At 37.5% G+C, this 27,334-nt stretch overlaps 1 protein-coding gene across 1 annotated transcript in view; it reads left to right on the forward strand.

Annotated features, from left to right (window-relative positions):
- The window catches only part of LOC309401560 (uncharacterized protein), a 34,993-nt gene extending 17,294 nt beyond the window's left edge, over window positions 1-17,699 (forward strand). Inside the window, exons 11-18 of the mRNA XM_081970630.1 lie at window positions 7,570-8,392; window positions 9,251-9,333; window positions 9,947-10,103; window positions 12,267-12,428; window positions 13,135-13,260; window positions 13,772-13,998; window positions 16,363-16,493; window positions 17,427-17,699. Coding sequence (XP_081826756.1) covers window positions 7,570-8,392; window positions 9,251-9,333; window positions 9,947-10,103; window positions 12,267-12,428; window positions 13,135-13,260; window positions 13,772-13,998; window positions 16,363-16,477 — 1,693 coding nt within the window. The 3' untranslated portion in view covers window positions 16,478-16,493; window positions 17,427-17,699. The remainder of the gene's footprint in view (window positions 1-7,569; window positions 8,393-9,250; window positions 9,334-9,946; window positions 10,104-12,266; window positions 12,429-13,134; window positions 13,261-13,771; window positions 13,999-16,362; window positions 16,494-17,426) is intronic.
- The last annotated feature ends 9,635 nt before the right edge of the window (window positions 17,700-27,334 follow it).

Below are 27,334 nucleotides of genomic sequence, written 5' to 3' on the forward strand. Positions count from 1 at the left end.
ATTAGCAGTAAGATGGATGAATTCAGCTAAGTGGCAATGAATGCACTGAAAGATCAGATTAAGGACAGATCATCATGGATAATTTAATGAAAAGAAGAACTAGGGATAACGTGATATCAGTGTTCCAAAATTTGAGAGGCTACCACAAGAAAGAGGAGGTCAACCTATTCTCCAAAGCACCTGATGGCGGGACAAGAAGCAGTGGATAGAAACTAATCAAGGAGAGAACCAACCCAGAACTAAGGAGAAATTTCTAGAACAAATAAAGATTGGAATGAGTTGCTTTCAGAAGCTGTGGATGCTCCAACACTGGAGATTTTAAAGAATAGATTGGACAACCATTTGTCTAAAATGGTATAGAGCTTACTTTTTGAGGAGGTTGGACTAGAAGACCTCCAAAGTCCCTTTGAATTCTATTATTATGAGAAAATCTATCTGTGATTACTAACAATCAATAATGACTTAATGGCCCATAATCAATCAATCAATCAATCAATCAATCAATCAATCAATGATGAGTCAGTGGTTGGTTAAGTCATAAAGACATGACTTTTTTCTTGTTTACAAAGAGGATTGGTTGAAGTCTAGCAATAAAAAACAGATGACCTGTCTAGGAACAGAAAGATCACCTACAAATCTGATCCAAGTTGAATGTAACCTTCTTCAGCTAGATGACATCCAACTATGTTGCTCTATAATTTCCTGTGGTTAATACTCAAATATCACACATTTGATTTATAGAAACTGTTTTCTGGCCCCCAAAACAAGAAAACCATGGATGGCAAAGCAGAGTTCTTTATTGTTTCACATCTGTAGACAGAATTTTGCCAATTTAAACATACTGCTATCTACATTCAAGCATATATTCTGAGAACTATTAAGGAGGGAATATTTTCACCTTCTTTCTGTTGCACAAAATATCTAAATTGAGCTGTCTCTTATTCATCTGGAAGACACCCCTTCCCTTCAGGAAATCCAGTCTATTACTTTACATCACAGCTGTAGCCCAAATTATCTGGAGGATGTTAATCTGGGGAAAATGGATTAAGCCGACCTGCATACGGGTCTTGCTTTTCCACAAATGTTGTGCTTATATTAAGAATTGCAGAAACTTGTATATTACCAATACAGGAGGATATTTGTAGCCTTGGATTGAAATGAGGAGTCCTTGGCACTCTCTGAGCGTGGTTGTTTTCTTGCAGACATTTCATTAACCAAACTAGTTAATATAATCTGCTAGTAAGCAGCACTTCTCTTCCTCCCACATTTTATCTAATGGTTATATTTCATCTACAAAGTCCAAAACTGCAAAAACATATTAAAATGTATTTCTTTTGTTGCTGATGTGTCAGCTATCTATCTATGACACAAAGAAAATGGTGGTTTAAAAATACTATTAAAGAGATGAAAGTAACACAGAAAGGCGAAGGAGAAAAATGTAAATGTCAGCTTTTCTCATAATGATCTGGATAGGACAATTGCAAACAGAAATTGATGTTAGTCAATTTTAGATTTTTCAGTTATTATTATTGCATATGTTCTTGAAATAAAAATGTATTGAAAAATATTATGATTGAAAAACCAGTCTTTCTGAAGTTGAAACAAGTGATTTCATAAAGATGCAGCCCTAAGGACATTTTTGCTTGCAATTTTTTTTCTCTGTAACTTTTGTCCTGGATGCTAAGAAAGTTGTTCATTCCAGTTATCCATGCCCTTCTTTGCCCATTCACATATTTGGCAAGCCTAAAAAGAAAGCCACACAGAGATGAATCATTGGGAGAAAATATTGATAAATGGGATATATTGTAATTTAAGGCAGAATTTCTACAAAATGATGTACTGTTGATATACGACTCCAGAGAAATTATCTAAGATGTATTTCGGCGACGTCTCACTCGCCATCTTCAGGCTGGTGTTTTCGGCTTTGTGTTTGTGTGAGTAAAGCGTGGTTGGAGCTGCCATCTTTCTATAAATCTTGGTGTGTGTGTGTGGAGTGCTGGCTTTGTTTCAGTAAGTGGATTGATTGGCTGTGTAGTTGTATCATGATTAGTAGATTGGTGCTGATTGGCCAATCAATCTTCGCAACATTTTGGCGAGGTCTCACTCGCCATCTTCAGGTTGGATTTTGGGCTTTGCCGCCTTTCTATAAATCTTGGTGGGGATGTGTGGAGTGCTGGTGTTGTTTCAGTAAGTGGAATGATTGGTTGTGTGGTTGCATCATGATTGGTAGATTGGTGCTGATTGGTGCTGGCTGTGTGTCCATTGTTGTTTCGTGTTGTAATGGCCTGGGTGGTGGGTGGGGCTTGTTTGTTGATTAGGGCTGGTTTCCAGATGTCTGGTAGGCAGGAGGTATCATCACGTTTATTCATGTTGTGGGGGTGTTTCTTTATTTCGATAGCTTCCATAATTATTCTCTTGATGAAGTGTTCAATTTAGGAGATTAACCTGGTTCCTTCAAAATTAATTTCATGTCCTGTAGCTTTAAGGTGCTGGAAAAGGGAGGAAGTTTTTTTCTTTTTTTCTTACTGCGTTCTTGTGTTCTGCGATGCATGCATTTATTCTCCTGTTCGTTTGTCCTATGTATGTTGCAGGGCAGAATTTGCATTTTGCATCCATAAACAAATAATTCAAAAAATTAATTTTGAAAAGAAACCAAATCTCTTTTTAGTACAACTTATGGAGAGCCAATTGAAAAAGACTCACAAAAGACTGTTTTTATTATATACACTAACTGCAGGAAGATTATGTACACGCAACAATGGTGAAATACTGAAATACACATAATGGAGGAAAGGATTATGAAAATGGCAGAAATGCAAAACTGACCTGTTTGGTCAGGCTCAAAAAATAAATCTTTTCATAAAAGGCTAGAAATGCTTTATGGACTTTTTGCTGAAAGTAGAAAAAATGGAAATGATGATTTCTAGACTTGAGGCTTGAAAAAGAATTGGGCCTGAAGAGATTTTTACAATACTTAAAGAGAGAACAAGGAAAATTAAGTTTATAATGGTTAAGAAGAAGCTTACTTATTTTATCTTTTTTCTTTCTTTTATTGGATTGCTTTTTGCACTTTCTGTTTTTCTCTTTAATTTTATTTATTTTCATATTTGCGATAAATTCCCAGACTTCATTTCTTGTCATTACTGGGTAATATTCTGCAGTCCTGCACTGGACCTATCGAGTATTCAATTTCCCTAATTTAGGGCACTTTCAGAACATCTGGAAGATGCTGGGATGGGGAAACTGGAGGTAGAAAATTCTCACGATTCCTAAACCTTAATCAGGTTTAAATTTAGATCATTTTCTTAAATTCTCCCTTTATTATTTTTACAAATAAGGTGGCAAACATATCTAATACTCTGGCCCAAGTCACCCAACCGGCTTTCATATCTAAGGCAGAACTGCCTTTTGAATCATAATAAGTTTTGATTCAAGTTTGATTCAAAATAAGTTTTGTTCCTATTGACAAGTTTCTCTGAACTTAATCTTTGTTACCTTTATTTTTCAGAAGCAGCTTTTTTAAAACACATACTGAATATCGTTCTAAGTAAGCTTTTAACAAAATTTAAGGTCACAATCTCTTATATACAATGTTCCAGAACATAAATGATTATAAATGATGCAACTTTCAAATTCTTAGGTACTCTGCAGTGAATTTTTAACTATGCAAAAGTTTAATCCAGGGTGGCTGTGAAAATCATTCCATTCTGATGGCTCCTGTAAAATTCTGCTTATTGAAATCTACAGGGAGGTACCTTTACATTTTTAGGTCCACCTAACCTGGTTTTGATGGTTTTATTTTTATTTTTTTTCCAGATGGGATCAAAATGGAAATTATATGTTTTGGACATTCTGAGAAAAACAAATCCTTGCTAGTATCCAGAGGGAAAATTACCTGTCTGACTGTGCTGAAGCTAGACCTATAGTATGGAGAGTTAATTAGCTTCTGCTTTGCTCAAAAAAATGTCCAAGAGCCTGGGGTTTATTTCCAAATCATGACAATCTTCCATCCCAAATCCTTTTAATATATTCTTACTGAGCTGGTATTTCTTTCCACTTTCTTCCCCCAAGTGCAGAGAAGTATTAAATTAAACACCAGCTTCAAAGGCACTGGGTGTTGTGCCCTCATGATTGTTCGGAGAGAATCCCTGGGGCTGCATTCTCAGCTGAACTTGAAACTCTGAACTTCCATGACTATTCCTGATTTCTAACTTCTTTTAGTGTAAATGCCTTCTTCATTGCTGAACTGAAATGCTGGAGTGACACCCATCCTGGAGAGAGCAGAAGACCATGCTGGCTTGAAATATGCTGTTCCTCTTGCTGATCCTTACTCTGCCTGTGTTGCTTTTTTATTTTTAATAAAAGGAAGTACACATTCCCCAAAGCACAGTGGGCTTTAAAATACAAATGATAACACTACATTAATATAATCATCTCCCTCTATCATGCCTTGGCAGCAGCCATACTGTCAAGTTGCAGTACAATGCCAGAACACTCCAACAGGTTCTCCTTTTTCAACTATTTCCAATCCATCTAGAAACTGTAATTTCTTTAAAAGGACTAATTGTACTCTCCAGGCCCATCCCTTAAAGTAAGCATGCCAAACGTAATTGAACTTTTATATCATTTCCCCAGATTCCATCAACCAATTGCCATAGAAGACCAGTTCGACCTATTTTGGGCTCTGTGATTCAAACACGTTGTGTGCTTAGATAAAGAACTCATGTTTATGTGCATTTTACCCACTATCAGTTTCCATCAAGAATTTTGCTTTTCTTTAGATTTGTTTTGCTCATGAGATGTAATGCAGTTGCTTGAAACGTTTTCAGATTTTAATACTAGCACATTATTTTGCAACCCCTCATGACTTTTGGAGGATCTGATCCATTATATAATTTCCACCAGTTAGGACTTTTTCATGGAGAAAGTCATCTATCTATGTGGTCATTAAGAGTCAACAGCAATCTCATGGCACAAAATAAATGAACCAATTAGGACTAGAACAGAATAACTCATTTTTCCCATCTGAGATACTTCCAAGCAATATTTGATTAACAGGATGACCTGTTTTTCATTTGCCTGGAAGTATGAGCTTCTCACTATGGGATTTACTTTTGTCAAAAATATGAAAACAGTGTTAAAGCAACACAACACATGAATGTCTGAAAAATTATATAGGCAACAGTATTGTTGGGATATAACATTTATCAAGAAAATAAGATTAATATCAAAGTAATGACTTTTCCCAAATCAAACATGTCAACAACCAAGAAACACATTTGAGAGTCAAATTATATTAGCCAAGCCATATGCATCTTAAGCAAAACCACAAAATGTTGATGTTTGAATTATTTTAGTGAACAAGAACAGTTATTGGTAGAGATTCAAACTAAAGATGAGAACAAATTGAGAAATGAGATAAGAAGCAAAATGAAAGGCATCCAGGGTGAGTGGGTTCTAACTAGGTAGGCAGCTGGTGTAATCATAACAGTGCACCATCACTCCCATCAAGGATAATTTATAGAAGTATGGAAGAGACTGGTAATCAATTTGCTGCTTGAAATTCTTATGAAATTCTCTGCTTCATATTTTGCTAAGTACTGTATTTTCACATGAATAATGCCACATTATTTACACTATCATGAAACAAATGCTAATGATATTTAGCACTCTGTGCTAATTTTCAGTTTCTTTTATAGCTCACTTTATTATTTGGGATCAATTCTGTAGTTGGATACCTGACTAGTGAGTGATAGCAGCTGATAACCTGCTCTGGCAGGTTAAGATTTCTGGATTTAATTCTAATGCAGGTCCCTGCTCCATCATTAGATAGGAAAACACATTACAAGATAAGAAGGATTAAAATATGAGAAGTAGGAACTATATAATTGGGTATACTACCCTGTTTCCCTGGATAATAAGCCCAATCGGGTTTTCAACTGCATGTGTAAAATAAGCCCTCCCTGAAAATAAGCCCTTCCCTAAAATATTTAAGCACATGCACAGCCAGTTCCCATCATGTCCTGGTGGGGGAGAGGCGGGGGAACATGTTCCATGCTTCCCACATGCACCTGCCATCCATGCAGAATGGCCTTGCGGAAGTCACTCCCACAAACCCTAGCTACCGTGTCCCTTCTCTTAGTGGCAGCTGCAAAAAGAGCTACAGGCCCAGTGATGCTAGGGCTGGCAAAAGTGTGCCAGAAACAGACAGAACTCCGGCCCTCTCTGGATCAACTGATCCATGGGCTGCGGGGCTGAAGTTAAGGGGCCTCCTGCACCTCAAAAATGATAAGACCTCCCTGAAAATAAGGTCAAACACTTATTTTGGGGGTCAAAAGAAGAATAATTTACAGGGGTCTTATTTTCAGGGAAACATGGATATATATATCATCTAGTTGTAGCGACATTGAAATAGCATTCAGGTGTAAATGAAGAATGCAGAATACAGATGCTAATATGAAACAGTTAGATGATCCTTGCCTCATTTAGAGATCATGACGATGCATAATCCATGTCCTGATCTGATGATTTCATAGCAGGGAAATGAAATCACTTTCAACTGAGAGCAAGTCATTAAAATATCTATCTTCTGCCTGTTCTATTAGCTTAAGAGAAAGGACTAGGGGAGACATGATAGCAGTCTTCCGATATCTCAGGGGTTGCCACAAAGAAGAGGGAGTCAAGCTATTCTCCAAGGCACCTGAGGGCAGAACAAGAAGCAATGGGTGGAAACTAATCAAGGAGAGAAGCAACTTAGAACTGAGGAGAAATTTCCTGACAGTGAGAACAATTAATCAGTAGAACGACCTGCCTCCAGAAGTTGTGAATGCCTCAACACTGGAAGTCTTTAAGAAAATGTTGGATTTCTGTCTGAAAAGGTGTAGGGTTTCCTGCCTAGGCAGGGGGTTGGACTAGAAGACCTCCAAGGTCCCTTCCAACTCTGCTATTGTATTGTATAGAGCATCAGGAGTAACATGAGGCTGCCTCTTAATTTTAGAAAGTGACTGGCCCAAAGGTAATTTAAATTGGATTGTTTCTGGCCCAAACACAGCATCTTAACCACTACATTATGCTGGCCCTCTCATGAAATGTCAAAAATGTGTGTGTGGGGGGGGAAGGGGACTTTGAAAGCATGAAATATTAAATGAGAAGTTCATGAGGACTTTTGGCTTAGCTCAGGTTGAATTTTACCCCAGGCTTAAATGGCATGAGTCTACATTTTAGTTTCAGGAAAATAATGAGGTTGGATCTGTAAAGCTTTGTTTCCTCTTGCAGGCAAAAGAGGCTATTATTCATTGCAGCATTTGTTTTTGCCAACTATACTTCACAAAAACACACACACTATCTTCCTACTTTTTTCCCAGGGAGCTGCTGACATATGCAGCGTCTTCTTTGAATCTTCCAGCACCTTGCCTTTGGGAATTTAGCTTTGGTCTGAATAATTACAGCATCCTGTATTATGAGTTTAGAAGGGGGTGTGGGGAGAACCCCAGAAAAGAGGTCTGGCAGAACAGGTGACACCCTTTGAAAAAAGTATAAATAGAGATAAGTGGGTAGTGGATTCAGCAGTCTTACTTTGCGTCAAGTGGTGCCTCTTGCTTTCAGCTTAGCATTAAGAAACTTCTCTGCCATTATGAGCTGTGGTCCAAGACACACGGTCCTAACAGCTGGGAGAAACAGCAGTGGGAGCTGCAATCTTGGAATGGGGGTTTCTTCTGTTGGCTCTGGCCGGTATACTTCCTGTGGGATAAGCAATGAAAGAGCTAGCTTCTCCGGACGGAGTCATTTTGGGGGGAGAAGCCATTTCTCAACTGGCAGCTGCAGTGGGGCATTTGTTGGTGGTGGACATGCTGGGACAAATAATGGCTTTGCGGCCACCTCTCACATGGGGAATTCTGCTGCTAGAAATGGTATGGTAGGTGGTGCTGGTGGTGGCCATGTAGGTATGGTAGGTGGTGCCCATGGTGGCATAGTTGGTGGGGTACCAACTGCTGTGGTTAATGGCATGGGTGGTGTAGTTGGTGCTCCTCATGCTACTATGGTTGGTGCTCCTTGTGGAGTGGTTGGAGGTGTTCCTGCTGGCATGGTAGGTGGGATGGGTCATCCAGGTGTTGTTGGTGGCATGGGTGGTATGGTAACTAATGCTGGAGGAGTTGCTGGATTGATTGGAGAACCTGTTTGTGGAGGTATTTTCTCTAATCTGGATGGGAAGATGACCATGCAGAACCTCAATGATCGCCTGGCCAGCTATCTAGACAAAGTTCGATGTCTGGAAGAGGAAAATGCTGAGCTTGAGTGCCGAATCAGAGAATTTTATGCCAAGCAAGGCCCCCTGTGTGAACCAAAGGACTATAGTCATTTCCATCAGCAAATTGAAGATCTTAAAAACCAGGTAGATGCCAATTCTCAATCAATTTTTTCATAATTTTCACATGCATTTGTTTGGGACAATTTCAGGTAATAAGCATTCCTGCTTAATTAAAATTCACAATGCCTTAAATGCCTTATTTTGTTGATTTCTAATGGTCAGTTTATTCTGACCATTAGTAATCATCATATATGAAAATAAAAACCAATTAAATTCTGTTAAACGTGTTCTTGCATTCTAAACTGTGTAGACAATCTGCTTTCCCAAAATAATGGTGGTAAGAGTTTGGTGATGTTTCTACATTATTCTGTAATTTCGATTCTATAAATGAATGCAGAAATAAGAAAACTTTATTTCAAAGGATTATTAAAGGATTATTTCTATTGGGTAGCTTATCTTAAGTTTATCTATAGATGCCACTCCTACTGTATTATGTTGACATGCTGAGCTAGTGAACCTTTCGGTAATTCAAGATTGTCTTGCTAGCATGATACAAAGTCATCATGAAATGCAATATCTAATCAATTTTCTGCATGGAAGCAATCACCATGGGGAAAAATTAAAGGCATCCCCAAGTTATACAAGTTGATCTTGGAAGAGGAGAAAATTAGCTATGAATTAACTCCATTTTGCTCACCACTTCCAATCATTTACAAACTGTAGAGGATTCACACTGGCAGGCTTGCTTGATTATTCTTTTTTGCTTTCAAATGACAATTTAGATGTAAATGAGCATGTACCCATAAACTAAAAAATGAAGCTTGTGTTACTTCAATGAAAATCTGATATAAGTGGCTAAATCTTAATGCTAGAACTTTACATGAAAGGCAAAAATCAATGTAGGTTCACCAATGGACTTGTATTTTTTCCCCATTTATCCAGCTTATTTGTGCAAGTGTGGAGAATAACAAACTCCTTCTGTGCATTGATAACAGCAAACTGACTGCTGATGATTTCAGATCCAAGTGAGTACTTTTCGGTAAACTAAGTGCAGATGAACTAAAAAAAAATATTTGTTTTACTGAAACTGCAGGGCTACGTATGGAATTGCCTTGATGGGCACTGTGTGTCAAGGCTTTTAGAGAATGTCTTTTATTTCTGGCAATAAGGCAAGAAGAAGAAATTTGCCATTCTCTATTTTGGGCTGTTACTTCTGATGTACCACAGTTTTCTCTTACTTGGAAATGCTTCAGATTTATGGGGCTCAATTTCCAGAATACTTTAGGCAATATGATTATGGTTGAGAATTCTGGGAGCTGATATTCACATACTTGGGGTGCATCAGAATTGGTAAAGGCTGCTGTAGGACAAGGAAAAGAAAATACAGTTCAATATGCCTGGAATAAGAACAAGGTTGGTTCTAGCAATGAAATAATGTTGACTATTTGGTATCTTCATTTATTTCTATCTAAAGGTTGCCTAATATGAGATATGTTTTCCCATTATATGGGGAGGCTGATATTTAAAATCCAAGAAATTCTGTAGCACTGAACTGGTTAGATAAAATCTGCAAATTTCCCCTTGGCCTATAAGTCAACCAACAAAACTTTCATTCCTTTCTTTCCCCTTATGGCTCAGGTATGAGACCGAATGCTGCCTCCGTCAGAATGTGGAGGCTGATATCAATGGATTGCATCAAATCCTGGATCAGCTGACTGCCTGCCGATCTGATCTGGATATACAGTGTGAGAACCTGCAAGATGAACTGTGCTGCCTAAGGAAAAACCATGAGGAGGTGAGGGTGATCATTTCCTCATTCAATAAAATCTAAATGCATCATGGAAAATAATAATTACTTTATTAGAAAAGTCAATAGACTTCTTCCTGGGTCAGGGTGGGAAGCTATAGACCTCTAGGTCAATGTTTCTCAGCCTTGGACTTTTAACAAAATGGCTGGCTGGGGAATTCTGGGAGTTGATGTCCATACATCTTCAAGTGTCCAAGGTTGAAAAACACAAAGCAGTGTCACTGAACTAAATTCATTCCTCACAAATAACCATTGGATTGCAGCTGCTGCAAGTAAGCATTGAATGGAGGTTCACAATTTTATCATCTCTATGCTAGGAGTATAGACAATTATACTGAGATCTATCCAGCAAAAATGTCCATATTGCAAAGAACAGTCATTAAATAAAATTTGTAAAGATGAACTGCTATTTAATATCATGGTCAGTGTAGTTCAAGAATTAGCAACAAGGTACCTGGTGATACCATTGCATTCCTTGCATCTTAAAATTATATTTGTATCCAGCCTCCAAATAAATAAAATGTACAATATAAAAAATTAGAACAACCAAAGGTTCATAAATTATTAGGTTTTGGAATTCTTGAATGATATCTTATGATATATGAGCTCAAAAGATCTCCTGGCTGACATTTCTATAATCTCATATAATATTTGGCAATACAGTCAAATTTTGTCTGTTTGTAAATGAACTAAATGGAGTAGGTAGGATTGGAATAGATTTCTAGCCATTGTCTATGGCATTGAATAATATCACATAACTTACAAAATGGGGAGATTCAGATTTTAATTCTTTCTTACGTATAGGAGCCAACTGTGAGACCATGGGCTAATCATACATTTTAAAGCTCTGATTAAAACCATAATTTTTTTAACCAAGCTTCACCCTGCAGTGGATTGATTTGGGAAGCTGATGATAATGATAACTTATTAATATACATAGACAAACACAGTTACAGTGAAGATACATTACTAAAAATAGAAAATGCTGGGAAAATAATAAAATAGCACTTTAAAGTTGTTATAGTTTCACTAATTTTTATCTATCAAAAATTCATAGAATTTTATGTGCCTTTTCCAAAAGTTCAAGTGATTTTTTAGTATTTTGAAAATGCATAATTTGAGTTCTACTAAAAAAAAACCACTAACACTAATAAAAAACACAGGTGATGTTACCTATTTTGGGTAATGAAACATCAGCAAGAAGAAAACTAACTTCATAGAGTATTAAGGACCCTCAAACACTAATATTTACCATTGCTTGCATGGCAATAAAAAGCCTCTAGCAAACGATTTGTACAGATACACTAATTGGGGAAGGGGACAATATTTTGTATTTGTATTTATTTGTATTTGTATTTGTATTTGTATTTGTATTTGTATTTGTATTTGTATTTATTTATTTATTTATTTATTTATTTATTTATTTATACATACATACATACATACATACATACATACATACATACATACATACATCTGTTTATATGTGTATTCTAAGACAAAAACGGAGAGATTTGCAGATGTTGGACTAATTCCTATCAACTTCAGCCATTCAGTAGAAACAGTAATGGAAATTTCTATGGAGATTCTCAGTCATCCAGGTCATGGTTGTCCCAAAGGTGCTTTTTCGGGACGCAACTGGACTTTCTGGTTTTTCTTTGAAGATGTTTCGCTTCTCATCCAAGAAGCTTCAGTGATGAAGAAGCTTCTTGGATGAGAAATGAAACTTCTTCAAAGAAAAACAAGAAAGCCCAGCTGCTTCTTCAAAAAGTGCCTTTGGGACAATAATGGAAATTGTATTCTGACAACAATCAGAGGGCTACAGAGGGCTTCCTGAATTTAAGATTGGGCCAGCTAGATGCCCTTTCAATCACTGAAGGAAATAGTTCAACAGAACAGCAATATATCCCTGGGGAAATTTTCTGCAGATTCTTCCTTACATTTGCATCATCAATGCTATCAACACGTTTAAAACCAGGGGTACTGCTAGTTCTCCAGAAGCAATACAGCTTGCCTCTTTGAAATTGATTTGCCTTTTATAGTCTCCATCAAGTTTGGTTAACCAGGTTGTTAGAAAGTTCACTTCGGTTAAGGTGAGTTGAGAAGAAAAAGAAATGTCCAAATGCCAAGCATTTTCTTTTCTTTGAGTAGGAAGTTACCTGCCTGAAGAACCAAGCCTCTGGAGATGTCAGTGTGGAAGTGAATGCCTGTCCTGGGCCAGATCTTAAGAAAATCCTGGAGGAGATGAGATGCAAATATGAATCAATGATTGAAGGAAACCGTAAGGAAGTAGAAGCATGGTATGAATCAAAGGTAAGTGAAAGGTTAAGGTTAAGAAAAACCTGGAACATATCAGGTGTCCTTGACCAACTCTCAAATTCACCAAATAGCATGGAAATTGAATCCCAATCTCTGAGGTTATGTAAGATAGCACTGTTTTGTAGATTTTTTTGGAGTGGGCTGTAATAATAATAAAAGTTTTTGATTACTCTTCTGAGTCTTAATTGGAGAAAGATGGTTTTGTAAATGAATCCATGAAAGGCTTCATAGGTCATAACCAGCACTTTGAATTGCATCTGGAAACCAATAGTAAATAATGTAACTAGAAAAGTAGAGGTGTCAACAAGTCTTACCAAGATAAGCCATACCTTGATAAGCTGCAGTTTCCGAGTGCTCTTTAAATACAGAAAACACATCACAGAAGTCCAAAAAGGAGGTGATAAGGACTCCCAGATTGTAAACCAATTCTATTTTGGAAGTACAACCCCATCAAAACAGAACATCTCTGGAAATGGTTAAGCCACTATGGTTGAAACTGAACTTTTTCTTCCCCATCCAAACTCTTACAGTTTACAGATGATCATGACAGGTAGATAATAGACAGTCAGTCATCAGTCAGTCAGTCAGTTCAAATCTTTCTTGGAATTTTTGTGTCAAACTTTCTTTGGTAGGATTAACCTGAGAGTTAACCTGTATATATTGCTCAGCTATGTATCTCTCTTAATTTTATGCCCTCCAGATTGAGGAGGTAAATCGTGATGTCTGTACCAGCAGTCAGGAGATTGAAGAAAGCAACAACAAAGTCACTGAATTAAGACGCCAACTACAAGCCCTGGAGATTGAATATGATGCCCAGTGCAGCTTGGTAAGAGACCATAAGAATTGGAGACACTTGGGTGGCATAAACTGCAGCAGACAGAGCATTGCTGAACCATGTATATGCAAAGCCCAGTTTATCTTAGTCATTCTCTCTCATCCCAGGATGTGGGACCTAATCCCCAGGCTCTGGCCTAAAACTAGATTCTCAAGTATGCAGCCTTGACCTGCCAGAGAAAAAAATGAGACATAAATGCAATAGCCCATAAATTATTAACCAAATGAACCATCATTTCATTTCTGCTGAAATGGAGAAAGCGGGTGGGTGGGTGGGATGGAAGCAGAAATGGGAGATTGCAGATATGATCACGATCAAAGTAATTGCTAGATTGTATACATTAAGTGATTTTTTTAAAAAGCCCTTCGGCTCTCTTTGATCCTTTAAGAAACAGGTTAAATCTTCCACTCAGCTTCATTTTGTACTTTTGCAAACTCTCAGCACCCCATTAAACCCCAACCCCCCCTTTTAAACAATAATCATGTTCTCTTCCACTTGTCAGAGGGACACCCTGGAAGCTTCCCTGGGTGAAACTGAGCTTCGCTATAACAGTCACTTGGCTGAGCTCCAGGAGCGCATCTCCTGTCTGGAGCAGCAGTTGGCAGAACTGCGGTCAGAGATGGAATGCCAGAACCATGACTACACGGAGCTCCTGGATGTCAAAAGCCGCTTGGAGAAAGAGATTGCCACCTACCGCGGCTTGCTGGAAGGAGGACAACATGACATTGTGTAAGTAGCATCTAGAAATGATGGGGTTCCCAATAAACCCTTGAATGGAAGTTTCAGTTAAAATAAAATAGGAGACTAACCCAGATGATTGGCACTTGTTGAATTGTGGAGACTTAGTGCTGCAGGATCCAATCTGGGTCAATCACCAGGAACAGAGGTTTAGTCCTGAGCTTTTAGATTCATACTGGAGCCCATCTTCAGGCTCCAGCATCTTCAGGGAACTTCTCTCTAGCCGAGAGGTTCCCTGAAGATGGCCTCTAGCATGAGTCTGAAAGCTTGGATGACTAAACTGTTAAGTCCTCGGGCTTATGACCTGGGCTGAGTCGAACTCGCTCGGGCTTCACTGATTGGTTCCAGTGCGCCTGGAGACAGGCGCGTTGAGTGTAGCCCTTGGATTGGCTGACCGTCTGGCAGTGGTTCTACAAATGGCTGTCAGACAGCCCCTGCGTTTCGTTCGTAGTTTTACGTTAGCTTGTTAATAAATGGTTTGACTGCAACTTGGCGTCTGGCCTTATCTTGGCTTGTGGACTAAATATAAACCTCTGGTCCCGGTGATTGACCCAGGTGGGATCCTGCAGATTATCCTTGCACATGTATATTCACACTTGGTGTTCTTTATGTAGAAGTGCTAGTACAGGGTGACCTATGAACTGGAAAATTTCAGTTGTACCATACCAAAAAATTAACATTCTTCCATTTATAGCAAATTACGAAAGTGGAGGCCCAGGGTACATATGGCCATCAAAACTAGGGAGTGTGGTCTCCAAGGTTACGCTAAAAATTGCTGCTGAATGATTGATATTGCAAGATATTACATAAATGCTTTAACTTTGAAGGATTTAGATATAGTTTTAAATACCGTAAGTACCACATTTAAATAACTTGTTTAAATGTGGTCCTTATTCCTTCTTTTTCTTGGCTCCAGATACTTTTGGAGTGTGGTCTCCTCATCTTTACTCTTTTCAGGGGTCAATGTGGTTCTTACTCCACAATCTAGAATAGGGAAATTACCTTCTTCTAAAGTTTGGAAATGTTTTCTGAGAGAATGAATGCCTGGTGCCTGACAATATTATTATGTTGTTAGGCTGGCGGATAGGTTAGATATAGAAAATGTATAGATTCCAATCAGCAGGATTGACAAGGGGACCTCCTAAAATCAAGATGATGCTCACATAGTCATCCGGTTTTTAACCAGTTTTTTCTACTCTTATTCATATATGTATATTGGGCAGTCCATTTCTTCTTAAGCCATCTAACCCGCTTGATTTTTGTGATATTGAAAGCATTGCTCAGTCTTTGTAAAAGAGCAAAAAATTTTACTAGCAGCTTAGAATTTTCTGTTATCATTGGTAATCATTATCTTGCCATTATTGTTTTTATTCCCATTCACCAAGGTCCCTGCCTTCCTCCACAGTAATGGGTAACAAAGCCGAAAGACTCTATATCAGTGGTTCTCAACCTGAGGGTTGGGACCCCTTTGGGGGCTAAGGGGTTGCCTAAGACCAATTTTTGAAAAAAATACAGAAAACATAAAATAATCTTATGGTTGGGGGTCACCACAACATGAGGAACTGTATTAAAGGGTCGCGGCATTAGGAAGGTTGAGACCCACTGCTCTATACAGTTTGAAACTACCCTTGGATACTGTTTAAATTAGAGAAAAATAGTGCTTTAACGTGGGTACTCCTAAGAACCTAATGGATAGGTTTGAGAAAAGAAGAAGGCAGCATCAAGGGAACACAGTAAAAATATGATGTTGTCAGGGCATGTTTGCAAACGATTAGGGGCAAGTGGGAAAGGCCTCAAAATACTACTGGGAGATTGGATGGTCTCTGACAAGATCCATCTGACAAGGAAACTGCAATAGTAGATTTGCCTTGGGAAAGGGTTTGAACTAATCAGTCTCCAAGACATCTACCAGCCCTTATCATCTATATTTCTTTGATTCCATTTTGAATTTCTGGCATAATGGATCCAACGAGAAATGAATGATGAAATTTACAGGTGTTGCTTTGAAACATGATACTGTATATTTTGCTTCTATTCCTTGTACAAGTGTCCTTGGACAAAATTCCTCAACGAAAATGAAGTTTTCAGTAGGCTGCAAGGCAAATTTTGTAAGCTGGAATAGTTAGTTCACTTAAGTTTCTGTAGCAAGAAAAGAAGAATGTACTTTGACATCATTCTCTTTTAGTAGATGCCAAGAAGTTCCGGAAATTCTCACTTTCACCTAATAATCTCTCTAATTAGATGTGAAAACAGCGGATAGTCAGACATTGGTTGGGTGTATTCTTGCTGAATGTTGGTTTCTAGTGAATGGTTTGTTTTAAAGTTAATTTCCTTTTTTCTCTCCCCTCCCTACAGTGGTGGTGGTGGAGTCAATAGGAGCAGCAGTACATCAGGTGCAAGACCCAGTGAAGCTCGGACACCCCACACTTATGTGACCCATTCATGCCATGCAGGCCATTTGCATCACTAGATCACATGAATATGAGGTCAGAAGCATTTTTTTCCCTTGTTTGAAAAAAAAAGGGTGAAAACATGGTGGGATTTTGTCATCTATGTCATGTGCTGGGACAAATGCCTAGGGGGCTTCTAGGTCATCTCAGAGAGGAAGCCTCAAGAAATTTGAGCTGTAGGTTATATAAGAATATACGGTTGAAAGACCAGAACTAGATGCAATAATTCATAACTATAATCTCTTTAATTCAACCATGTTGAATTAAATACAGCACCGTATAGGTATTCCTCAACTTACAATCATTCATTTAACAGCCATTTGAAGTTACAATGGCACTGAAAAAAGTTACTTCTATGAAAAAAATTATATAAAAATATATTAAAAAATTAAAAACAGAGAGATGGTTTCATAAGAATGACTAAAAATATTATTGTTAAACACAATTATTTTTAAGCCCTTAATCAACTCCATTTATGACAATAGTAGCATTACTGAAAAAGCCCTATGGAAAGAGTTCCATAAATAGATATAGGACATAAGAGAAAGGGCTGTATGGTGAATGGAATGAGGTGGCATTGATATACACCTCCTTTTTCCTTCCTGGGTGTGGTCCGCCCTAGCTTTTTGGATATCTTAAAACTCCCCTCTGTTTGTAACATTATCTTTCACTGAACTGAATGACAACTGATGGAAAATATACTGGCTATGAAAACACTCTCTTCAGTAAATTTCCTGAAACGTATCAAGAGCAAGGAAGACAGTATTTGAAAACAGTTTTCTTTCAGTCCCCCAACTTCAACCCAGCCACACCCAGTTGAGTCTTCTTGCATGAATGTTGGGAGCTTCCAAAATATATTGCATGTTACTTAAACTGTCTGAAATTTTCTATTGGTTTGAGCACTTATGTAGAGTACCACTGGAATCTCTTTCTTTCTAGTAATTTCATCTTGTTTCTCTTTATCTTCAGACAACTGCAGGAGAAGGGACAGAGGATCCCTTGCCCCCAATGAAGCATTGCTGATAGTTCTTCCAACGTTCTATTGCTTTACTATCCCATGGTATTTTCAAAGTGGATGTGGGGCGTCCATTCCACTATCTCCTGCTGAGTCTTCCCCATTTTTCTGCAACATAGCATTGTTTTTTACCTAATAAGTATCAGTGCCGTGGTTGCCTATCCTCTGACCACTGAAAACAACAAAAATGTCCAAAATAAATCTGCTTTGCTTTTATTGACATCAAAGGCCTGTGTGTATTAGATGTGTCTTTTCTTATCAAAAGTAAAATGCGTTAATAAGGTCAACCATCAAGTCACCTTAAGAAAAGAAAGTAGCCTAAGACTTTAATAGCATATCAGTTCCTTGACTAAGAGTATCAAAAAGATATAAATTGTAATATATTTGCACCTATACAAAATCTATGGATATTTATCTTTAAATTAACAAGAAACTTAGAAGAATACAAATGTCTATTAGTATAACACAGAATGCCATAATACAATCAATTGGTTTCCATGCATATAGTCACTGTGTTTCCTGAATTGGGAAACAGGACTTATCTTTCATACTAGACTGATACTCAAAGTAAGTCTTCCAGGCAGAAATTCAAGAATATGGCCCTTGATAAACTCGTTTTGCTACAGATACTAGAAAAACTGTTAGTGAAGAAATCTAGCAAGTGCAAAGTCTATTGTACAAATCATGTACATAGCAGAAGGTAGGTTCAAAACTCATGTTTTTTTTCTACTACTCATACAGTTGTTGGGGTTGAGAGTTGCTTTTTTTTATGGGAAAAGAAGTTGAAACCTAGTTATTGTTACTATAATGGTTCATTCTGGTCTCAGGATCTTTGTCCTATCTCACTTTCACACTATTCTGGCTGAAATACTGATCCTCAGGCCCTGGGATTGTAATTCATAGATGCCTGGTGAAAACAGAGCAGTCTGTAAGCTTCTGGTTTCTGCAAAGTTATCATTTCCTGACTTTTCATCCTTTTTAAAAATTTGGCTAAAAACAAATGTACAATAGCCATATTGGAGTCAACACCACAGCAGATGCAACAAACTGCACTTACCACTCCTTCCTTTTTTCCTTTTTCACACCACTACCTCCTAAAATGTGCAGAGTAACAGATTTTCAGATTTTGTTCAAAAGGACACTAAGATTTTGTGCTAGCAACAGGAAAAGAGAGTTAATATTTAGTTAATCATCTGGTCTATGTTCCCTTGGAGACACTGTATCTAAAATTAACCCACCTACCTGCTAGGTTTCTGCTGACTGGGTTTAGTTGTTCAAAAAGGTTTGTTACCTCCATCCAGTTAAGACTGTGGTGCAAACAGAGCCTAATAATTGACTATAATCTTGACTTAATCTCATTGATTTCACTAATTGACTATAGATCCAATCCATTGATTTTTTCAGCTTTTACTAGAGGAAATTGTAGGTGCATTTTCCCAAATGAGCAGAATGAAGAGAAATATCTTAGAATTTTTGGAATATGTCTTTAATTGCTTGATTGCTCACGTCTAGATATAAGTTAAAGCCAACAACATGAAGATGGGAACTAAAACTGGGGTTTCCCAATGTTTCCATGACTCCATAAATAACAAAAGAAAATTAAAAAACCTGATGATTAGGGGCAATGTAACTCTCAGTCCCAGTCTTAGGGGATCAACATTCTTAGTCCACATTTTTGGGGACCAATATTGGAAATAGTTTAGTGGACGCATTCGTCATTTGTGTTTTGATTTACAAATAGTAATTTACATTTCTTGAGAGTGCAAACAAAATCAGGCTACAAAAATTGGATTACTGGTAGATGGCAACAAAGAATTAGAACTTTATGTGTCTGATGTCATTTAGTGGTCGTCTGCATTTTTGCAATCAAACTATAATAGCCTTTAGGAAAACATCTACATGAATTTTCATGTAGACTCCTAGAAAGAATTCAGAAACTGATGATGAAAAGGAAGAAGGAAGGAAGAAAGGGAAGTTGAGCAAAATCCAAAATGACAATCTTACTCTAGTTTCTTAACTGCTTATTAAACAAAGTAACCAAATGCAATAGACCTTTGTTTCTTTCATAGTGATCTTATGACATTTTTAGATTGATTGATTGATGAATGGATGGATGAAAAGAAACTATTCTGTACATTAATAGCAGTCATAGGTATATAGGGAGTTTGAAGGACTGAAAAAACATATAACGATGTACAGCCAAAGCGGGCAGCAGAAAATTTTATAGAAATTACTTCAAAATTGGAGAACAAAATGGCAAATGTAGTTTAAGATAAATATGAAATAATGTAATTTGAAGCAAAACATATGTACTTTTACATATTTCTATTTTCATGTATTTTCTGAGATGACGGAATCTTGTGGCTTATTCAGTACAAATGTTGACCAAGATATCATTTCAGTGAAAAGGCAAAGTGAGTGCTGAGACTCCACGATGTTCACAGGGGGAAAGTCAAAATCTAGATGATGAGAGGTATGGTCACAGCCATAGCTCTGCCCCTTTTGTGTATGTGTGATGCTGGTTAAGTAGAATAGCCAGCAAAGTATGATTTCCCCTAAGGATATTGTTGCAGGGAATCATGAAAGGAAGATTAAAAAAATAAAACTGACCATTATTCTATCCTGTTCTATTTCTGGTACTTGCTGCGGACATTTCAACAATCTTGGAGGCGACAGAAAGTTGTATAGACCAATACTTTACCCTGAAACAACAGCTTTTCAAGATTGAGTAGAAGGGATAATGGATAATGAAGCTGAGTGATCCCAGTCATGGCCTTCATATATAGATGGAGAGGATTTGTTGGTTGGGTGCAGCTTATAGACACAGAATTCACTCAAAAAATATAACTGCAATCTGAAATAAAAAAAATAGCTTTAACTTTTATGAAGTTATGGTGCTTCAGAGGTCTGATGCATCCTTTTCAGACAAACTGGTTCACAACTATAACATTAGTCATTAAAACTCATCTCGAGACTACCCTGAAATAAATTTTCCTGCAATTAACATGCTTCACTTATGACTATTTATCAGAACCTTTCCATTTTAAGTATGAAAAAAAGCAAACAAAAATAGGCAGTTGATTTGTACAGCGTTAAAATGCTATATTTTAGCATATCACATGAAGGAAGCAGAATAGTTTACAGGTTATTCAAATCCTTCTAGCTATTGAATAATCAAATCACTTTGTTTGTAATAAAGGCTTTGCTGACCAAACCTGAAAGGTAATTTAGTCAATTCTGGGAAATACTGAAGTGTCAACTGCCTGACAAAGCACATTTAATAAGCATTGCAAAATGACGTTCTTCATTCACCCTAAATTTAGGTCATCAATTTGCCTGCAAGACATTCTCATGAAACTGATTCAGCAAGATAAATATCAGCATGTCGCCATCATCATCATTGTCATCATTATCTCTCCCCCCCCATTTGTTATGGGCCATAGATGCATATAAATTAATGTGTATCCCTTATTCTCATCTCTCTTCAGGTATCCAGAAAATAGGAAAGTAATCAGCATCACACTTGAAAGCAGAGTTTCCAATGGATGAAGTTTATAATGACACAAGAAAATCAAACAAACAATCTTAGCTTTGGAGCTCATATATCACTCTATGCCAATGAAAAAGAGGTCAAGTGTTGGGAAAAACAAGATATTCTTATGACTTTGGGGAATGTCTGGAAAAAAATCAAGGCTTGTTCCGGCTTAACAGAAAACATTTCCTATCACCAGAATAGTATGAGATTTGCATATTTTGGCTTTATATTACAGCTTAAGATATAAGATGTCTTCTCAAATTTCAAAAGCCTGAGGTGTGTAAAATGTTTGGAACTACTTGAATCCTTGAGGGTTGCCCACGCTCGTTGAAATGGATCTAGGGTGAAGATTGCAGGAATTATGGGATCAGAAGTAGCTCTAGCACAGAAACTGATGGCTTCTGAATGAAGACCATCAGAATATAACGTTAAGGAGCTTGACAAAGTAAAATTCATAGCTAATTTAATATACTACTGGATAAGGCATAGTTTTACTGGTCAGAATAGCAAACCACAAATTGATCAAATTCTTCCTTCTCTTCTACTTCCTATACAGCCAGAAATAGTTAAACACCAAGTGAAAAGGCATAGAGAATTGATCTACTTTGATCTCAAACATTTTGTTTCCCAAGGCAAATGTCAAGAGGACCCTTCCCCAGTGCATGTAAAAAAGCTAACTGGACCAGCAGTTTAACTTTTTTTCAACATGGGGATCAGAAGACATCCTTCCCTGCATCAGATAACTGGTGGTAGTTTAGGAGGCTCCGGGTCAATGGAATGGGTCCCATCTTCTCTTACTTTACCTCCCAAAATTTGTCAGCTGAAACAACTGACTCATTTGATTTAAAGGCAGGGATAGCGCTGCATGCTTTAGTTCAGAAAGATGATTAACCTCGAGTTATGGGCTCAGAAGCATTACTAAATACAGCTAAGATTCTTATCTCTAATAGCGTACAAAATTATACACATCATGAATAGACATACACCCAAAGCAAAACAAAATACCACACTATATAATTAAGTCTTCACATTTATAATTCTGCTCCTTTTCACATCAGTTTCATTTCCATAGAGTTGGGTCATCCATGAGTCGTCCATAACCAAAACTGCCTATTGGCCCCTAAGGCCAATAAAACCAATATGAAGTAAAAATTGATATATTTTGGGGAAATGCACCTTTCATTTTTTAAAAAAATGAGCACTAGACTGCTCAAATGATCAAAAAGGAATATCTTTCAACAAAGCAGATGAAAAACAAAGGGGAAGAAGAAAGACAAACAATTCTGTTCTGCTTTCAGTTATTACCTGTGTCAGCTATGACTGTTGAAAGAAAAACATACTCTAGAACAGTGATGGCTATTTCCTTTTTGTCCTTGTGTGCCAAAATCATGTGTGCGTGCCTGCACCCATAATGCAATGTGCCCTGCCCCCTACACATATGTGTGCAACCCTCACACATTCACACATCACCCCCCATGCATGCATGCGCGAACCCCCCTGCTCTGCCTCCTGCACCACAGCCAGGTGGGACATTTTCATCCTTCTCAGGCTCCGGAGGTTTTTTTTGAGCCTCCGGGAGGGTGAAAACAGCCTCACCTGGGCTACAGAGGCCCTCCCTGAAGCCTCCCGGCACCACAAATGAAGCATGGGGAGGGGTGCACCACACCTCTGTGCTTTCCCTGCTCATGCACATGTGCGTGCATCTCCCCCATGCGTGGCAGAGACCCAAAAATCAGCTGGCCAGCAGGAGGTGTGCATGCATGCACGGTGGACCTGAGCTGGGTGATGGCTCATGTGCCCGCACATTACAAATGTAATTTATTACATTTATTCACTGCCAGATTCCTGGTGACTATGGGCAGAGAGAAATGTTTTGAAGCACTTCCCTTTGGATGCAGGAAAATGTTTGGCAATTTTGTTTTGTCCATTTGGAAGATATCCATTTGTATATCTAGCCAGAATATGAAAACACTGTGATAATGAGGGAAAAACTGTGCGAAGTATGAATTATAACATGAGGCATGTTGGTTAATAATATGTGACAATTAAAAGTTTATTAAAGAAACAGTGAACAACCACATTATTAAACATTTCAAAAGTTGCAGTCCTAAGTATTTCCATGTTTTGGCTATGCAGTCTGGACTATAATGAATACATGAATTAACTGAACCTACAATATAGAATTAATTTAATGGCTCTCTCTGTATACTCTACATACCAAACAAATTAAAAAACCACCTTATTTTTCCGCTGTGTTAATTTCTAGCTTGCATTATCTTCCTGCACACATTAGAGTCATGGAAAAAGTCTTCATCAGAGGATGCCTGCTAGGCAATATGCAAATCATGCAAGTTAAGATGACAAACAACAAGATAAAAGCGTTGTTGAACAAGCTTTGCCCAAGCTTTGCTAGTGATACCACTATTAGGAAATCCAAGAACTGCTCAATGAACAGATCCTTCTCAAGGAATGGATGTATTCCTCAATCATATCCTGCAAGTAGAAGACACTGCAAAGTATTGCAGTGCAGAGATGGCATTGGCAACCATTTCTGAAAAAACATTTCCAAGAAAATTTCATAGACTTATTCATCTAGTTACCAGAAATCTGAATGTAATCTTCATCAAGGAAAACTATCTTATTTAAAATGGAAAATATTGAGTAAATTCCTTTTGTTAAAAAAAGAGAGAGAACAACTACGGATCATGATCGGGGCTAAATTGAGAGGGTAGGAGATGAAGGTTGCAGAATTTGTCAAAGAATCTCTATCTTTCCATCGCTACCATCTCTGGTATTTTCTGATGACATCGACAGCCAAATCAAGTCAACCCAGTTTTTATTGTTCAGCTAATAATGAAATAAAAACTATCTCAGAATTGTCAGTTAGTTTAATACAACAACTAGTTAGAGTAATCAGAAATGTTACAACACACAGGATGTTGCCTCAGAAGTGGCACTTTCTGGATAGCCTGAGAATGGGATGAGGAAAATTTGCTCTTTAGAAGGCCAGATCCTGAAGATGAAACTCAAATATTTTAGCCACCTAATGAGAAGAAAGGACTCACTGGAGAAGAGCCTAAATGCTGAGAATGATTGAGGGCAAAAGAAGAAGTGATCTTAAATGGACTCCAGGGGATGGTAGAGGACAGGAAGGCCTGGAGGAAGGTTGTCCATGGGGTCGCGATGGGTCAGACATGGAAGAACATTTTAGTCTGGTCTTTGCTGGCAATGAAGTGCTATAGTAGTTGGATCTTACGTGATTATTTTTTTGCCAGATAATTATTATATTTTTAAGGGCAGAATGTGAAGGAGTACAAGAAAAGTAAAAAGGAGAACTATTTAAATAGGTAGGTAGGTACAAACAATAAGTGGATGAATGATGGATGAATAAATAAATAGATGTATAGATAAATAGAGAAGTGCAGGAAAAGGAAGAGGCCATGAAAAGGAAACATGGGTAAAATGGTATTTATAAAAGGAAAGAAATTTTGGAGATGTAACAGCTCAAGACCTGATAATGGATATAATATTATAATTTGGGAGTTAATGTGGCCTTTAAGTGACAATGTTTATATTTCCAAGAACAACAATCCTAGAGAATAGAAACCTGGAAATGTCATGTAGGCCCAATGGTTTCCTGTAAACAGTTAGGCAATTCCACTAGTAATGTGGCTTACTGCAAAGAAAGACATTATGTGAGTGCCTGTTCTTTCATACAGCCACTCCTCTACACCAATTAGAATTCCCAGACTCTCCCTTCCTTGCCCAGAGGACCTTTTCATCCATAATTTCATTTTAATGCTGGCTGATCTTTGCTGAGTTTGTATTTGTGGAATGGTTTGAGTATTTTCCTAAGGGAGCGACAAAGCTCAGGAATTGCCTGTACAGCAAAGTTTCTGCTCCTGCATTGATTTCCTTGTAGGATCTTATTTAAACTACCAGGCGCTTTTAGTGCTTCAGACAATCAAGTAGCTGAACAGCACTTGAAGTATCTTGGTACTTCGTGAAAGATCTTTTATTAGCAAACTATTAACATCAAGCAAGTGCTGCACAACTTAGAGCAATAGTCAAGGACAGTTAATTTAGAAAAAGAAAAGGAAAATAAGAAAGTGCAAAGTTTCTGATAGAAGGGGTTTCCTCCCAATTCAAGGTACAAAAAGAGCAAGTTTTTCTAAAAGCCATGCACATATCTATCTTTATATTTCAAATCTTAATATGAAAAGAGAATCAAAAAGATTTGAGTCTTGGTGGCAAGTCCCAATCTTAAAAGAATACAAACAATAATCTGAACACCATTGCTATAGTAGCTATATTAACCTGAACCTCAACTAATTGGGTGTCAGGGTATACAAATTGAGAAATATGATCCCAGTGCCTAAGACCAACTCTTTGTCTGCTGAAGGTTTTTAGACATTGTTCATTCATACGTGATGGAAAAATCATATTTCCTACATTTAGCATGCTAAAAGAATGGAATGGGTTGTGTTACTGGAGAGTTGGATCATTGCAATTGTTCAAAAATAGCCCTTAAAAAGCAAACTGAGCAGCATTCCAGATTTCAGCATCTGGTACACATGTTTTGCTATGATGACATGTATTACACTTTTGGTTAGATACAGTGTATGTATGCATGCATTCTTACAAATGTCTGCCAATGTAATTTTATTTTGCAAATTATTGTTTTTGTCCATGATTTTTGGTGATGCATTTCCTTCTTTGGTTAGGCAGAAGTAGCCATTTCTATCAATTCAAGGGTGGCTGAACTTTTTGAGAGGGGAGGGGGAAACCATGTAAAACAATGTGCAAAACACACTGCTGAAAGCACCAGTCCTTGACTTATCACATTACTTAGGAAAGGGTCACCTGCCTTTCAAGGGTGATTAATTGGAACTAAATAGGCTAGTTACATGTTAGTTAGATCTGTTAAAAACTGTAAGACTATTGTATGTCATCTATAAAGTGCTTCCTGTGTTGAGAGCTATAAAAAGTGCTTATGAGCACAGCCTAGATTTGCATGTGTTCCATATTCCATACAGCATCAAAAATAATGATTTTTAAAATCTACATTAACCTTGCCTATACAAGTACCCATGCCACCCAAATTGCAGGTCATGACTTAACTTTAAAAATCGTTTATATTTCAGAAATATCTAGTATTTCATCCAAACCAAATAACAAGCTGCAATATACAATTTCAGATTAAATGAACTCTTTCTTCCTTTTTTCTTTGCATCTTGTATATATAAATCAAATCTACATTGTGCATAATTAAATAAATGAATAGTATAAAACAACAATTACATATATAAAAAACATACTCATAAATATCCCCCAAACTCCCAAATGAAATCAACAAATGGAGCCATCTAGCAAAATCTCTAATTCCACGAGAGCCCCATGCCCGGTCACTTAACCAGCTCTTGAAGGCCTTATGGTAAATCAGAAGGAGTGGGCCCAATTTAACTTCAGGGGTAAGGATGTTCCATAAGGTGCTCAGTCATGGTGGCTGGGAAACCATGACCTTAATATTCTCCCAAACTCAGGAAAACAAAAGCAACAATCCTAGGTTCAGTTATTTTCTTCCAGAGGGGTGAATTACAATTGACCAGATGAGTGTCTTCATTCTTGAAGAAGAAACTGCTTTAACTATATCTCTGCCCATTACTATGGGTTCCTTCCAAATATTCACTGCAGCCTTAGTTACCAAAAGATTGCCCAATCCTACCCCAATGAAATTTCCCCGTCTTTGTGAGATTAGTTCTAAGAGTGTTCTATCATAGAAAAACACCCAAGGAAACTCATGAGTTACAAATGTTGTATCCAAGAAAAGTATAACCCAAGCATTAGTGATGCCTAGAGAAGATATGGTGTTTTCTTTTGCCAATTGAAACTATTTTTTTCAATTCCTTATTTTTGTAACCACAGAGTAATTGCCTTCACCTGTTTAGTTTCACTCACACTGTGAATTACCTTTCTTTATTGCCATATGGAAACATTAGCCAATAATTTAGTATAGAAACCCCTAAAGGAGTATTAGATCCAATTTAGAAACCAATTACTACCAACACAGTATGAACACTTTGGAGGAGAAAATGCCCTGTGCTTCAAGGTATATTTTAAAGAAAAATATATGTCTTGAAGGTACATTGGGTGTACCTTAATTTGTTAATTTTGTTACTGTACAATTTTGTGGTACTGATTTCTAAGCGGCTTAGGATGCTTCAGGCAGCTTGGATGGTGGGATGGGATAGTCTATATCTTTCAGTTAGCATTTGAGGTGCTTTACATATTGAGGATTCAAATTTCATGATATTTCAAGCAGCCGCA

This window comes from Natrix helvetica (genome assembly GCF_964273705.1).
Source record: "Natrix helvetica genome assembly, chromosome: Z".
Taxonomy (NCBI): Eukaryota; Metazoa; Chordata; class Lepidosauria; order Squamata; family Natricidae; genus Natrix; species Natrix helvetica.